Here is a 14,740-nt window from a genome sequence, read left to right as displayed (position 1 = left end):
CCAAAATAGTATTTTACCCATATAAATTATAATAACAATTATGATTGCTTATTAAAGTCATGACCTCTTAGATGTTTGGGTCTTAATTGCAATGAATGCTTATTAAAAATTCAAGTAATAATGGAATAAAACTTACATAAAAAGGTTGAAAAGAAATTACAAAACAGAAAAATAATGTTAAAAACTTTGACTTCATAACCATGAATATCATTTTTCCTAAAAAATAATTACAACGTTACCGTGAAGTACCAAAATTTTCCATTGTGTTTAAAGAAATAATGTGATGACGGTGTTTCATTTTCAATCGAGTTTTTTGTATCTTACGATGCGTGAGTGGTGTGTTTGCGTGTGCTTGGTTTGGTTGGGTTGGGGTGTGTAAGTTGGACACGTCAATTGAGTTCCACTGTGTAGAAGAAGGCAGAAGCGTACAAAAGTTAGAGGAGAGATGAAAGATGATGGGTAGACGTGTGGCTTTTATTAGTTGCAGAGGATAGTGAGTGTGGTAGCTGAAAATGAAACAAGATTCAAGGAAGGCCACTACCGTGTGTTACTCCATTCCACGGAAGTTTACGTTGGGTACTGGTACTATGTTGTATGTACTATGTACATCTTAAGCTATCACACAATAGACCTTAAGCTTTTTTTTTTTTTTCAAATTAATGGTGTTAGATGATTGTTTTTTATCATCATCAAGACAAAAAATAATCAATTGACCTTTTGTGTTGGAGCGAATAAAACCCCATATCTACTTATGGTTGCAATATTTAACCAAAAGACTCCGTGTTCTTGCCAATTCTAACTTGACCTTTTATGTTGCTACACGGTCCTCGCGTACTCAAAATAACACCTGCGCAACACAAAAAAAGAAGACCTTGCAGAGAGCACCGGTGTGGTGCCAATCAAATACCCTCCGAAGGTCAAGTTAGAATTTCTCACAACTCTAGAGTACCAAAGCGGGTAAATTATGCATACCTTAGTTAATTAGGGTATTGGGGTTTTTATAGTAGTAGAAGGTTGACATCTTTTCCTTACTGTAAAAGTCTTTTCCTTATAGGAATTCTTGAAAAGTGTATATTGCGGAGTCCTTTCCTTGTAGGAATCCTTTTGATCAGCACTAAACGTGAAGCGCAAACTATTTCCTTATATATGCAAACGTGGAGGTCAAGCTAAGCTTTGTTAGGGTTGTCAGCTCCACTTGATCTCTTCAACTTTCCCGTTGTCAGCCACCCATGCCTTTTTCCAAAGGTCATCCCATCAGCTCTGAGGCGCTCTACATGATCTTCTTAAGGTTGTTGCTTTCAATGGATCCCGACGAACTTAACTAGGGTGTTGCTTTATACCTCTTCAAGGGCGAATACTATTATTACAATTTTTCCCTTATCAATATCTATCCGAAACCCCTTTGTTCTTACCAACTCTTCCTCCTCTTCCTCCTCCTCATCAAATTCTTTATCGTTCCACCACTTGCCAAACCTACACTCCTTGGAACTCACCCAAGCTCAATAGATCCAAGTCCAACTTTATCCTCTTCTTCTTGAATTGCCATTGAAACGAGCTTGAGTTGACTCGACGGCTCATAACTAGAAAACACCTAAACTTAAAATCACCACACCCAAACAAAACCTAAAACCCAAACCACTAGCCACCACCATCACTACCTCGAACAGAACCCAACCACCATTGAAACCCAGCCACTAAAACAACCATCACCAAAACCCACTATCAAACAGACCCAGCAAGCATCTAAACCCACCACCAAACAGACATAACAAGCACCGAAAGGACCCACTGCCAAACCCAGCCATCAATTCAACTCTACCACCGAAATGCCACCACTAAAACCCAGCAACCATCGATTTGGAAAGGGAGAGATTGAGAAGGGAAAAAAGAAAAGAGAAATAGAGAGAGAAAAGGGAGAAATAGAGAGAGAAAAGGGAGAGATAGAGAAGAGAGATGGAGAATAGAAGAGAGGGAGAGACCAAGAAAGGGAAAACATAATAGTTAGAGAAGAGGGAAAGTTAGAGGAGAGAGAGAGAGAGAGAGAGAGAGAGAGAGAGAGAGAGAGAAGTGGGAGATAATAAAATAATAGGATTTAAGAATATAACCTGTGAAAAGTGAGGTTGCATATATTGGGGAGTATAGTTGTTAGTATCGTACGATATGATACAAAAAGTTTTGTATTGTAAGTGCTCATGAATCGTCCGATATATAGGTGTGTATCGTATGAATTGTATAGTATGATACATAGACATGTGGGTTTAAAATGAGTTTTTTTGTTAAAATTTGTGGTTTTATTTGATTTAAACAAGTTATTAGATTTTTTTAACACAAAATTATTGGGAAACTTAATTGAATCTAATTCCCATGATTTTTTTTTCCCTCCCTTCTCTTTCTCCTACAAAATTTAGTCTATACTCATAACACTTATTCTCATATGTGCAAATTTATATTCTATGATATTAAAATGTATTAAATGAAAATATAATTATTATTTTGTTATTATTATTATGAGTCTAAAAAGCAAGAATGCCAAGAAAAAAAATATAAAGAAAAATTATTAGAATAAGAAAACAAAAATAGTAAATGTTGATAATAATGAAGAAAATGTCTATGAAAAAATAATTTTGCAAGATACTGAATATGATGATAACATTGACTTAGATGGAGTTGATTAGATAAGATGATGAAAAGATATTATATTTTGGTTCATATATCATGTATTGTTACTTCTGAGTTTAATCAATTTGAACGCGCATGTTATAAACATACGTTAATTTGACTTATTTAGTTAACTTTGTTAAATATTATTGCATAAGTAATGGTTAAATTGGTATTTAATTGAATATATTTCGAATTTATAATAAGTATACCTTTTATATATGTATATCTATAATTATTTTAAACTTTTATTAGATGTTTGTGTATCTTACGATACACGATATATAAAAATTAAAAATTGATTTATGATTTGACAACTATGGCGGGAAGGGAAAAAAATTTGGGTTTACCTACCTAGATGTGACATGATTTTAAGGGGTCTAGGGGGTAAAATAGTAACCGGAGGGTTTTTACAATCCCAATACTAATGCTCTTAAGGCAAAAAAAAAAAAAAAAAAAAAAAAAAAAGAAAAAAAAAAGAAAAGAAAAAGAAAAAGAAAAAGAAAGAAGAAGAAGTAACTACCTACCATGTCTACTCTCTCTAATTGGGCAATAGGCATACTACCATGGCAAAATTTGGAAGATAATATATTTTTATATTAATTATTTTAAATTGAGATCCTTTTAGAGTTATTTCAGATATTCACATTAAATTTCTTAAATTTTTTCTCTATTTTAGAATTTATTAAAATTTTTCTCTATTTTAGGATAAAAGTTTTATTTTTTCTTATTTTAGTTAATCATAGTTCAAAACACCTAATCAAAATTTTTATTCTAAATCTTATTTTATTTAAATATTATTCATTTTTTCATTTTTTTATTTCTCACACTTTTCAAATTCCTTATTCTAAATCCCATTTTATTCAAATATTTATTTTTCATTTTTGTTTATTTCTCCCATTTTTCAAAACACTACTTTTCTTGTTCAGTTACCAAAAAATAACAAATAATAAAATACTGGTTTGAGCTTAGAATCTTCCCTTTAAAAAAAGGAAAAAAAAAAAAAAATCACACATTGATATTAGTTGTCCTTTTCTAATTTTTTCAAAAGAGATCTCTAGAATTTAAATTATCCTCCACCCGTTATTAATTTAAAAATAAAAAATAAAAATTCTACTTCTAAAAAACATGAAAAAGTAAAAAAAAAAAAACAAGTAAAACAACACATTAGAGTATTTTCAGAAAACACAAAAAAACAAAAAACAGAGTTTTCACGTCCTAAAAGTTGAAAGCATCCTCCGCTAAGATCGCATTCCAACACATTATCCTTTTTTATTAGTAAAAAAGTCAGTCAGATCTCATTATCTCTCTCTGATTTAAAAAAAAAAAAAGAAAGCAAGGGGCCAAAATCATAATAAAAGTTATAGAATAAGAATAAAAGCCCACAACATGGCTTTGAACCCCGGAAAGTTCTACTACAGTCACCGCACATTTGACGGTAGTCATACAATATTAAAAAAAGAACAGTCAATAAACTCCAAAACTGTTTTATGTTTTCAAAAACTGTTGCGTTCTCTATTATTATTGTTGTTATTGGTTTGTGTTTTAAGAAAGTGGGTTTTGTAGAATTGAGGAGTAGAAGAAGAAGAAGAAGAAGGAGAGAGGTGATGGCGCCAGTGGTGAAGTTGGCTGGGGTTAATGAAGAGTTGCAGAAGATTTTGGAAGCTAACATGGACCAAGTACCAGCCAGAATGCGCGCTCGTGAGGCCTTCAAGGGTATTCAGCTTCAGATTGATCACATCTTGTTCAAGGTTTCTTCTTTTTTCGTTTTTCTGTTCCATTGGTTTACTCTCAAAACTGGGTGTTTGTTATATTATTGAAATGTTTCAGTTCTGATATACATGGCTGAATACAAAGTAAAAACGAGTTCAATATTTTAAAACTACTTTTATTTCTGTATCCGGTTTATGTGTATATATATGTTGGGTCATTCTATGATGTTATTTAATATGTATACTTAATCTTAACAGTTAACATTGGATATTGTTTTATTTAATATGTATTTTATAATAATTATGTAAATTTGTATGGTAGAATTCTCCTATGTATGTGTCTGTGTGAATGTAAAATTTAAAACTGGCATTAGGAATATATTTGAGTCCAATTTTCAGCTGGTAATTTTTTTTTTTTTTTTTTACAAGTTACTATAGTGAAAACAGTTTTAACCGGTTATGTTGTTGTTATCTGGGCCGGTTCAATGACATGCCAAACACCCTTCTTTGAAACCATATTTGTCTTTGTGTGTGTGAGGGTTTATTGCTTTAGAGTGAATAAAATGGTCTAACTGTTCGAGTTAACTCATATACATATGTGAGCTTGGGTGTGTTCTTTTATTGTTTTATTGAGTGAAATTGTGCAGCCTGATTCAATGCATATATATGTGTGTGTGTGTGTGTGTGTTTGAATTGGTTTGTTGCTTTAATGAATCCAATGGTTCAAGCTATCTTTTGTTGAAGTTATTGCTTTCAAATTGTCTTTCAATTGCTTTGGTTTGTTGAATTGGTGAATCAATTACGCATGTCTTTTATTATTCTATGTGAAACCACTTGCATTCACCGTCTAGAAAAGATGAACTTAAGATAGTTGTGGTTTGAAACTGTCTTTTTTATATAATTTAATTAGTATTCTTCTACAAATATACAAATTTACTTTTGAATTTTATTTGTTTACTGCATTAATGAGTCAATTTGTGTTTTATCTCTATTGTCTGGTTGTCTATGTATTTGTGTCTTTTTGTGTGCCTCTACTCTTTGGGGAGGTTAACTGAAATTAAAAGTTGAATTGGTTTTTTTAAATGGTAAAATTGATGATTTTTGTGATTGGAAGTTCCTAAAGCTGTGTGATTCATTGTCCTTAATGGCAACTGAGGGATAATAGCTGAAAGGGAATTCAGTATTAAGACTATTCAGGAAATTGCTTTTGTTTTTTATGGCAATTAGTTTTTGGTGGAATTCATTTGTAATTACTAGCTATTTTCAAATTGCTTCATTCTTTCCATTGCAAATCCACACACGCACACACAATGAACTTCATGCAGTTTTTGTGCCTGTAACACATTTTAAAATGCATCAATTTACTCTAACAAATATTTGGGACAGACCATTCTATCCTGGAGACTATGGCTAATGGGTATGGGCTGATAAACAAACTTTAGTGTACTGTTTACCCTCATTCAATTTTTTAATGGGTAATATTGATTACTTTATTTTTTTGTGTTGCAGATACCATCTGATGGAGTAAAAATGAAGGAGGTAAGAACTTTAGAATCAAGATTTTTCATCTATGAAATCTGTTTCTTTTTGGTCAAATTTTATTTCTAGGGAGGCTTTGATGTGTGAAATGGAGTTGCTTAATGCGTCATAAGTTGAATGTTTTGTTTTACTTATGGTATCTGAAGCGAACAAACAATGTCATTACATAATTTACATCTCATAAGTGCAACTTGAGAACTTCCCATTGGCAAGCCTTTGTTGATATGATTTGCTTAAATGCTACGGTAATGTTAATGGGCTGAGTTTTGTTGCAGTGGAGAAAGGGTGATGTGAAATGCACCTGTTCTTAAGACTCCAGCTGCCAGTTGTGGAAATTTTTTTGCTTATGCAGCTTAAAAATGCTTATTATATGTTCAGAAAACCATTGCTTTTTCCTTGTCCCCTGCACGGGTGAAGCGGGGGAAGGGGAGGGTTTTCTAAAAACTGTCATTTGAGTATAAATGATCTCCAACTTTCATTCTAGCTCAAATTGCAATTAAGAGAAACATTAGAGTCTTTGACTCTCTTCTTATCCTTAAATGGGGCGTCTTCTTTCCTGTTAGATTGGGGCAGTGCAGCTTCATTCCTGTTGATCACTTTAGATGCTAAAACTTAGTTCTCGTGAAAATATATTTTTTCACTCAGCAATTTACTTTTATTAATTTATTACTAGCTGTTAAAGGTGCCAAAGTTATCTACAAACTAATTAATAACCACAGGAAACTTGAATATATCTTAAAAATCACGGAAATTGGAAAGTGATTTCGCCCCTCTCCATTTTTTTTTAAGTCGTCATTTAATCCTTCTTAGGTGGCAGTGAAAGAGGTTTCTTACAAATTGTCATTTATAATGCTAGTGTAAATTGTTTTTAATTCGTGTCTTGATCTGTATAGTTTTATTTACAGTGTATATATTTCTATCCTTTTTCATTAAGGATGATAATTTGTTATTCTTTTACAGTCGTATGAAGTGAACACTAGAGGATTGAAAATTTTCTCAAAAAGTTGGCTTCCAGCCACCTCTCACCCCAAAGCAATGGTGTACTATTGTCATGGTTATGGAGATACCTGCACATTTTTCTGTGAAGGCATGGAGCTTTGTTTTCTTTTTTCTTTTTGGTTGAATAAACTGAAGACAATTAGCTCATGTAAGTAGTTGTAGTGACCAACTTGTGATAATGGAACTTAGTTATTGATGTGGTAATGGCATTCTTAACAGGAATTGCAAGAAAATTGGTATCATCTGGATATGGAGTTTTTGCAATGGATTACCCAGGATTCGGTCTTTCAGAAGGTCTCCACTGCTATATTCCCAGCTTTGACATGCTTGTTGATGATGTAATTGAGCAATACTCCAAAATCAAAGGTAAAGCTAACGTGTTTCACACTATCATGTCATTTTTGTTGAACCTTTCTGCAACAACCTTAAATAGTGACGTTCTTTTTTCCTTTCTTTTATCTTGTAGTGAAAGATTTTTTTTTTTTTTTTTTTAAATAAGTAATTTTGTAGAGAAATAATATTACTAGGTTTACTGTTTACCTACATGGAAAGCTGTTTAATTTCTTTGTCTTCTCAATGAGTGTTTTTTTTAAGGTTCCTAGGAAGTACATTATTGCATTTCAGTGACTGCTTGTTGTTTTTCTCCCCCTTTAGCTGTACTCTGTCGACATGGGTGTCATCCTTCATTGTAAGCACAATCTGTCTGGTGTAGCTACTCCCAGAAACAAAAGTAACGGAGTCATGGCTACATATTTGTCTTATGAAATGTACTATAAGACAAATAGCAAGCACTAAACACATGCTCCCACATGCACAAACACTGAAACACATGCTCACACATATATTTGTTTTTAGTTTGTGGAAGAAAATTGCTAGTAAAACAGTCACCAAAGTATGTGTAAATTTTGACATGAATATGCTTAGCAGTCCTCCATGCTTATATTTTAGAAGAAGACAGTTTCTTTTATGTCTCATTGTTTGATGTGGTGTATTTGGAAGGAAAGAAATAGTAGGTGCTTTGAAGATAGTGAGTGTTCTATGCTTTATCTCAAGTTATTATTTTTTAGAACCTTATTGGACTGGTTCTCAGTGTGGAGAAACCAACCCTTTTCTTCAATTTTGGATTTACTTGATTTATGTAACTTTTGTATTTGATATGTACACCCCTGTATACTCCCTGTGTACCTGGGTGTCTCTTTTTTGATATCAATAAATCTTTATTACTTATCAAAAAAAAAAAGTGTTGTGCTTTCAAGTGTAGGACATCCTTTTCTGGGCATAAGTATTCTTCAAATCATAGGAATATACCAGTAGACCTCCTGCTTAGCTTCTTGTAGACTGATTGATTTTCATCCTTGGTAAGAGTTTTTCATGCGTACTTGGGTTCTTACATCTATAAATTTTGTTATTTATCAACAAAATAAATATAGTTTTTCATGTGGCCTTAATGAAAATTGCTGTTGAGATTTCAAAGCAATCCCTGTAGCTTGTGGTATACTGTTTGTAATTAGAAGCAAAGTTGAAATCACTCTATTGCCAAAGAGTCAAAATCTGCAAATAGGGAAACACATTTAGCTATATTGGAAATTTGGAAGGAAATTGTAAGGGGTTTACCTTTTGTTCCTAATGCCTTTAAATGTTGGTTATCATGACAAAACTTAATTTCTTAATAACCGTGTGCAGAATGGCTGTTCTTGGCTGCCAGTTTTCAATCTACTTTTTTGACTCTTTGCTGCAATGTTTCTTTGAATTTTCTCTTGGCTGGTTTAGCTTCCTTTGCTCCCCAACCATGATGGTAATTTAAAGAATTATTTTCTATTATGAGATCTTAATAATTAAAAAATTCTTCATCCAGTTGAATTAGTTGAAAGTTTTTGAATTTTTGTCCCCTTTATAACTTTGGATTTTATTTCTTCTAAGTTTCAACCCAAGTGGATCCCTCACATATATATCTCTTAGAAGCTAGATGCTCAAACCATATTGACCTCTAAAGAGTGTATTTTCTGTGAATAGATTTTCTGTTCTAGAGTTCCTCTAGATCAAAATGCACTTGCATGAACTTTAATTTATGACTAATTACAGGGCTTATATTATAAATATGTTTCAAAATTTCTTTTCCCATGTGCACACTGTTCTTAAAGAGAGGCTAAATTTGATTAAACTTGTTTTTGTGTTGTGAATTTTCTTCCTCCATATGGAATAATTCCTTTGATGTGGCAGGCATAAGCTAGGCAGTTCTCCTTGATAGCTTTCTTTGCTTATATGGTGTAGGAGAAACAACTGGATTTTAAAGTTGACAGTGTCATTTGCTAATCAAACAAAGTTGACAGTGTCATTTACTGCAAGTCTGACAAGCCATTGATTTGCTCATTTGGAAGCAAGAGTATCATCTATTGCAATCACTGAAACCATGACATTTGATGACTTTGCATCTTGTGTTAATCTCTCTTTCTCAGAATTTGTTATTAAATACATTATGTAAAATTTCTCACTAAATGATCTGTATATAACTTAACATATTTATTTTCTCCTGTGAAATTATCAAAATGAAAATGGTGTCATATACTAGCTTGTTCACATTATTTGGTTAAATTTGAATTGCAGAGAGCCCTGAATTCTGTACTATCCCAAGCTTCCTCTTTGGTCAGTCTTTGGGTGGAGCTGTAGCTTTGAAAATGCACCTAAAACAACCTAATGCATGGGATGGTGCTGTTCTTGTTGCGCCTATGTGCAAAGTACTCCTCTGAACCTAAGTTAGAAACCGTTTTAGTTGACCTTATATTAACTGAAATTGTTTTGTTTAGATTGCAGATAACATGGTACCCCCATGGTTACTCAAGCAAATCCTGATTGGTGTGGCTAATTTTCTTCCCACAATTAAGTTAGTTCCACAAAAGGATTTGGCTGAAGCAGCATTTAGAGACGTGAAATATAGAGAGCTGGTTTGTCTCTTTTTATGCAATTAGATAATTCCATGGATTTAAAATATAAGATGTTTATGTTGTATGCTTTTAGCAAAGACTAATGATGTTGATTGCTTCAGTTCTCTGTAATGTGGGCATCTTATTCTCAGTGAAATGTTAACTGCCTTTTTGTACCAGTCCACCTGTTCTTACAATGGACGCTTTTAGCTAAAATGTTTTTAATATTTCTCTAAATGCAGACAGCTTATAACATTATTGCTTACAAGGATAAACCTCGCTTGCGTACTGCAGTGGAGATGCTCAAAACCACTCAAGAGATAGAACATCGATTGGAAGATGTATGCTCATTCCCTGACTTCTCTCTGTTACATTTATCAGAAAGTTGAATTAACTGTGCCTTTGTCTTCAACATCTGCTCAGAATGGATCCTAATCAGTCTGTTCTGTGTGCCTCTTTTCCCAATACTTTTTGAGTTTTAACAGTCATTATTTCCTTATCTTTCTTTCTGCATGCATTAAATCTCTTATCAGTTTTCTTTAGGGGCCTATCTAGCTGGCTGAAATCTGTTATAAATTAAAGCTGTTACATTATTCGTGGCCTCTCTGAAATTTCCTGGATTCATTCCAAATAAGATTTAAATATATAAATGTCCAATAAAAGAGGACACTCACTATTTATAAAAGCTTAACCTATTCAAAGCATAGAAATTAGTTAATTTCCAATTCGCTATACCATTCTGAAGTTTAAAATGTCAGTTTGCCTAATTTGGTTGACTGATTCCATCCTCTTTAACATTCCATCAACTGACATGAGGATAAGTTACCAAGTCTGAAGTCTTGCATGGGCTACACTTTATATATCTCATGGTATATTCATCTGGTGCAAATGAGATTATATAGAGCAAGATAGTGTATGCTTTTTCAAGATCTTTGTCTTTAAATGCACTTCATGAGGAAGTCCTACAGATCTGAGTTATAGGAACAAGCAATTTACCAGAGAAAAAAAATCACTAGATTACATGTTGGCAAATATGACTTTGGGTTTATTTGAGAAGTAGTTTGTTTTACCTGGATTTTTCTGTCAACATTAGAATAGTTTTATGAAAAGTATTTGGAACTATAATTATATTTAGACTCATAATTACCATAATTACAGGTCTCTTTGCCGTTGTTGATCTTGCATGGAGAGGCAGATATTGTAACTGATCCGTCTGTGAGCAAGGCCTTGTACGAGAAAGCAAGAAGTTCAGACAAGAAGCTTAACCTTTATAAGGATGCCTGCCATTCTCTTCTTGAGGGTGAGCCAGATGAAATGATAATTCAAGTTTTTAATGATATAATTTCTTGGCTTGATGAGCACTGTATAAAAAATACTTCCCAGTGATCATGTGTTTCCTTACATTTTTTTTTTGTTGCAAATTTAGTTTTATTTTTTTGAGGAAGCTTGATAATCATTGAAAAAGAAAAAGGCTTCTGTTGCATGTACAAGCAATGCTGTCTAGGTGTCTAGTCCATTGCATTTTGAAAATTAATAACTGTACTAATGCAGACAATTTGGGTAAATTTATAGCAATTTGATACAAAAATTTATCTTGTGTATTAGAATGGGCTGGTCTTTTGGATCTTGAATTTCTCTTTTTATTGGCAAGTGGTGAAATGAGATGATTAATTTTTAAATTTAGCTGTTGTTTTAATTACCATTTCTTTTGCTACATATATGGTGGAAGATTTCCCTGGAAAGTGATGGAAGGAAAAGAAAAATGTTAAAACTCCCTTCTTATTAAGATGAACTCACTGGGTGATCTTGAAGACAAATTGATTTTGAAATGGAAAATTTAGCGTAATTCTTGCAATCAAATGGTTGGAATAATCAAGTCCAACTAAAATTTTGATGATTGTGAATCAAGAAGAATGAATGAGATATATTAGATACTTGCCCACGATACTTAAAAAAGAAGAAGAAAAAGCTAACACAGTTAAAGTAGTGTTTGGCAAGTCTACTAGTTGGAGAGAGAGAATTTTAATAAAATAAATACATCTTGAATAAATACAGTATGCAGAGAAGTAGAGTTTAGTGTTTTGTTGATGTAGCTTTTGGCTATGCCATGAAGAACTATACTAGAGAGGCACACGTTAATTTTGACTTTGACAATCAAGCTGTGCAATACTAGTCCAACCCTTGCTGTAAGTTGTGGCTCCATCTTGAACCATGAAAGTTTGGTACCATACTAGAGAGGCAAACGTTAATTTTGACTTTGACAATCAAGCTGTGCAATACTAGTCCAACCCTTACTTGACTTTGACAATCAAGCTGTGCAATACTAGTCCAACCCTTGCTGTAAGTTGTGGCTCCATCTTGAACCATGAAAGCTTGGTACCATACTAGAGAGGCAAACGTTAATTTTGACTTTGACAATCAAGCTGTGCAATACTAGTCCAACCCTTGCTGTAAGTTGTGACTCCATCTTGAACCATGAAAGCTTGGTACCATATAGAGAAGACCAAGCATTACATGCCTTAATTCCAAATCATAATTCCTTTTAATTGTTTATGTTTGAGAAAGTCTTCATTGAAATAGGAAGGGTTGACGAAGACGAACCATTCCATAGGTTGAGTGGGCGCCAACTTATTTGAACTTAACCAATATAATCAATGCTCATAAGTATTTAGTATTTTGGACTTGTGACTACTAATTTAATACGATGAACAAGATAGTGGCATATTGGCTATGATTCTCTTATAAGGTTTCTCTCAATTTTTTGAAAACGATTAGAACCAGAAAGAGGTGGTCCTAATCCTTATTATGATGCAAAAAAAGAAAAAGAAAAAAAAGTAACATGGTGTGTGAGATTTTCAAACCAATTTTGTGTGTAACTGTGACTGCTTCTCACTTTTTCAGGCAATACATTGTTTGATTTGGTTAATTTACTTCTCAAGTGTGGGTGGGGATTAGGTCCTCTAAATGACTTATTCCATTCTATCAACTTCTTTAGGAGCCACTACCTAATGAGACCAGTAATAAGTCTAAGGGCACCAACCAATTTCACATCAAATTTCACAATCATTTAGGTGACAGTTTGCTATTGGTGTATTATAAAAGTGATGTTAATGGTAGTTCAATGTAAAGGTAATGTATCACTGAAAGCTCAAATAGCGTGAAACACTATAACGTGTTTAGACCCCCAATTTTAAACTTACGGCTACATTGTTTTTACTCTAACTTATCTAAGTGCAGAACAAGAGTAAATGATATGCAATAATTGAAACTACTCTCTAAGCCATAACCACAAGCAAAAAACAACAATAATAAAACTTAAAGAGTAAGGGAAGAGAGATGTAAATACAAGATAACACTGAGACGTGTTATTGAAGAGAAAACTGAAGAATTCGGCGAAAAACCTCTTCGTGGCCCTCCAAGTTGAAATCGATCCACTAGTGAATAAAGTTCGAGTACACAAATATAAAAAAGACCTTCTAAACCTAATCTACTTGTGGACACAAGGGGGGAGTCACCACCTAGTTTTTGCAATGGTCTAGGAACCATATATATAGCGTCCTCTCGAGGAAGGACCTTTGATTTTACTACTAGAGTATGAGTTTGGAGTTTAGGTACGCTCTTGGGAAGGTGTTAGGCACCTAAGATTGCCCAACCTAAGGTTGGCCTCCCATCATTGTGTCTTATGTCTTAACTCTATAAAAAACTATTTAAATACTTGTATTCTAGACTCACACACACACACTAACATGCATCTAACAAACAACATGACATCTTTAACCCTAAACAAGCATACTTATCTATCCGCAAAGCAAAAGAGAGCCAAACACACAAAAGAAACCTTTACACTCATCTAACATGTGAAAACCTTATCATACATCTAAACAAGGTAGCAACCCTAAATATGGTAGCAAGCATATCATCAAACAATAAAAAAAACAAAGCATTAACACGTTAGAAACCCTAATCATAAATCTAAGCATGTTTCATCATATCAATCAAAATAAACCCAAAACGTAAATGCATGGACATTTCTAATGTATGACTTACCCTTTACTTACCTTGCAGTAACAGAGCACCTATGGCATCAATGCATAGAAATGTGAATGAATGGCATGGCATCAAAGCAAGGAAACAAAACAAATCCTAATCTAAACATGTGATAACAAACAAGCATGTGAAAGAGGTAAACAGGAACCTATAGAGCCTAAAACATGTGAAAAAGAGGCTAAACAGAACAAACATGCAAAGGCAGAAACAAAACAAACAAAAATTTAGGGTTTTTGGGCAACGATATCATGCACGCTAGAATAGTCTTGCATACGCATAATCAAGACTGTGTGTGCAGGCAAGATTATGTGCATGCAAGTCCTTGCTCAGAAAATCTAAAAATGTAGAAAAAAGAGCACAAACAAGAAAAACCTAATTCTAACACCCTAGCATGCTTAGAACCTAAGCAAACATGCATAAACATAAACCAAACCAAAAACAAGATTAAAACAAGAAAAGAAAGACAAAAAATAAAAGAAAGCTAGAAAGAATACCTTAAAGCAAAAAGCCCTTAGGCTTGGTTTTTGACTATTTCCCTCAGTCAAATCTATTCACTAACAAATAAGAAAGTGATTAGCAACGTTAAACTAAAAGGATTAGGGCCATAAAAGGTCCTAATCAAATAAAATTGACTTAAGGGTGTTTTGTGAAAAATTCCATTTTCATTCACTATTTTCTAGTGAATCTTGGGTTTTCCTGTGGGAATTCTGTATGTTTTGAAAATGTATCATATAAGGCTTATTATAGTTGAGAAAATGGGGTTTGAAACGGCTTCCAGATGATGTGGAATTCATTCCAAACCTCAGCCATTATTGCAGAAAATTTGCATTTCTTATGCTTCTGAAACCTTAACTGCGTACGCAA

The 14,740-nt window shown here is 33.3% G+C and overlaps 1 protein-coding gene across 2 annotated transcripts; it reads left to right on the top strand.

Moving 5' to 3' along the window:
* The first annotated feature begins 3,935 nt into the window (after positions 1-3,935).
* LOC126713892 (caffeoylshikimate esterase) lies at positions 3,936-11,460 on the top strand. 2 transcript variants are annotated; one of them, XM_050413836.1, is made up of 9 exons: positions 3,936-4,096; positions 4,225-4,409; positions 5,880-5,909; positions 6,870-6,996; positions 7,128-7,274; positions 9,513-9,643; positions 9,713-9,850; positions 10,072-10,170; positions 10,988-11,460. In XM_050413836.1, exons 1-9 carry the CDS (start codon positions 4,048-4,050, stop codon positions 11,213-11,215), a joined length of 1,134 nt encoding a protein of 377 aa, XP_050269793.1. In that variant the 5' UTR covers positions 3,936-4,047; the 3' UTR covers positions 11,216-11,460. The 2 variants fall into 2 exon arrangements, with proteins under 2 accessions (XP_050269793.1, XP_050269792.1); XM_050413835.1 differs by lacking the exon at positions 3,936-4,096 and having other exon boundaries at positions 4,103-4,409.
* Positions 11,461-14,740: the final 3,280 nt, after the last annotated feature.

Source organism: Quercus robur, chromosome 2, assembly GCF_932294415.1.
Source record: "Quercus robur chromosome 2, dhQueRobu3.1, whole genome shotgun sequence".
NCBI lineage: Eukaryota > Viridiplantae > Streptophyta > Magnoliopsida > Fagales > Fagaceae > Quercus > Quercus robur.
This window is presented reverse-complemented; position numbering and strand designations above follow the sequence as displayed.

Excerpts from the sequence above, each read along its gene's own strand:
- LOC126713892 (XM_050413835.1), top strand. The coding sequence starts at position 4,149 with ATGTTTTCAAAAACTGTTGCGTTCTCTATTATTATTGTTGTTATTGGT. Across the intron at positions 6,997-7,127 it reads CTGCACATTTTTCTGTGAAG|GAATTGCAAGAAAATTGGTA; the intron begins GCATGGAGCTTT and ends CATTCTTAACAG. Across the intron at positions 10,171-10,987 it reads TAGAACATCGATTGGAAGAT|GTCTCTTTGCCGTTGTTGAT; the intron begins GTATGCTCATTC and ends CCATAATTACAG.